At 49.0% G+C, this 1,117-nt stretch overlaps 1 protein-coding gene across 1 annotated transcript; it reads left to right on the forward strand.

Annotated features, from left to right (window-relative positions):
- Window positions 1-317: 317 nt before the first annotated feature.
- Window positions 318-1,073, forward strand: T265_16030 (hypothetical protein; the record flags this gene model as incomplete). The annotated part of the gene is made up of 1 exon (XM_009179516.1): window positions 318-1,073. A coding segment is annotated over one exon (756 nt), but the record flags the coding sequence as incomplete, so codon positions are not given.
- Window positions 1,074-1,117: the final 44 nt, after the last annotated feature.

Below are 1,117 nucleotides of genomic sequence, written 5' to 3' on the forward strand. Positions count from 1 at the left end.
TTTTTTTATCTTTGCGCGACCGGGTCAAGTGTTCCCCTCAAAAGGCTCCTGTTCGGGAATATCACCACTGCGTTTCACTGACCAGTTCAAACACCCCACCACACAGCTGCTGTCCGACTGACGATCGATAACGTTCGGGATTTCAAATATCACCCACTGCTGCTTGGCGGTGTTCATGTGCAGACTGACTGACCCAAACCAAACTGCATCGCCCTGTTTCCAGCTAAATCATGCGGACTCGTTTATTGTGCTGCACCGTTTTGTGCGTTTCACTGCTCGGTTGGGAACGACGGTCGAATGCGGAACCGTGTAACACAATGCCCTACCATGACTATCCGACCAACTACCCAGACATTGAAAACGATGACCGTGAACGTATGCGAATTTGGCACAATGGTGTTTGGGAAACGAAAAAGCATGTGATCATTGGTTTTCGTGTGAAAAACGATACTAGTCTGATCCATTTCAAAGCACACGATCTGAAGACTGGACTGGTCGAATTCGAATGCGACTTCGGACCTGCTGTGGAGGGCGAATGTTGTGTGGACAATCGAGACCGGGTGACGATGCAAGTGACTGATGCATGTGAGAAGCGTGTGGTTGCCACCGAATTCACAGAAGACCATCGTGATGTCTACTATATCAGTCGACTGCCAGGATCGAGCTGGAATACGTCGATTATCAACATCAAGGTGCAAACACCGAACGGCACGAGACGGTACTTCTACGCCAAACCAGAAACTGTGTCTCCCATGGTGTGTCCTGAGATTCTACGTGGTGGTCATGAAAGCGACATTCCGGGACTAGTGGTCCGACTGTCTACGACGGAGGAACACAGTATGTCATATCATATACTGGAAACCACTGGTGTTTACATAGCGGAAAGTGAGTGGTACCACATTACCATTCGGACGTTTCAACGACCAGACGATATCTTAACAGGTTACGAAGTTTACTACGACGAAACTGTGGACGTTCAGAACGCCCACCGTATGCATGACCAAACAACCCATCCAGCTGATGCTGATTTCACACTGGCGACGGAGCGTGTCCAACTGTTTCAAGATTACCGGAAGTACTTTCGCAGACACAGATTCCGCCGGTTTTTCAGGTACAA

Source organism: Opisthorchis viverrini (assembly GCF_000715545.1).
Source record: "Opisthorchis viverrini unplaced genomic scaffold opera_v5_3460, whole genome shotgun sequence".
In the NCBI taxonomy this organism is placed as follows: domain Eukaryota; kingdom Metazoa; phylum Platyhelminthes; class Trematoda; order Opisthorchiida; family Opisthorchiidae; genus Opisthorchis; species Opisthorchis viverrini.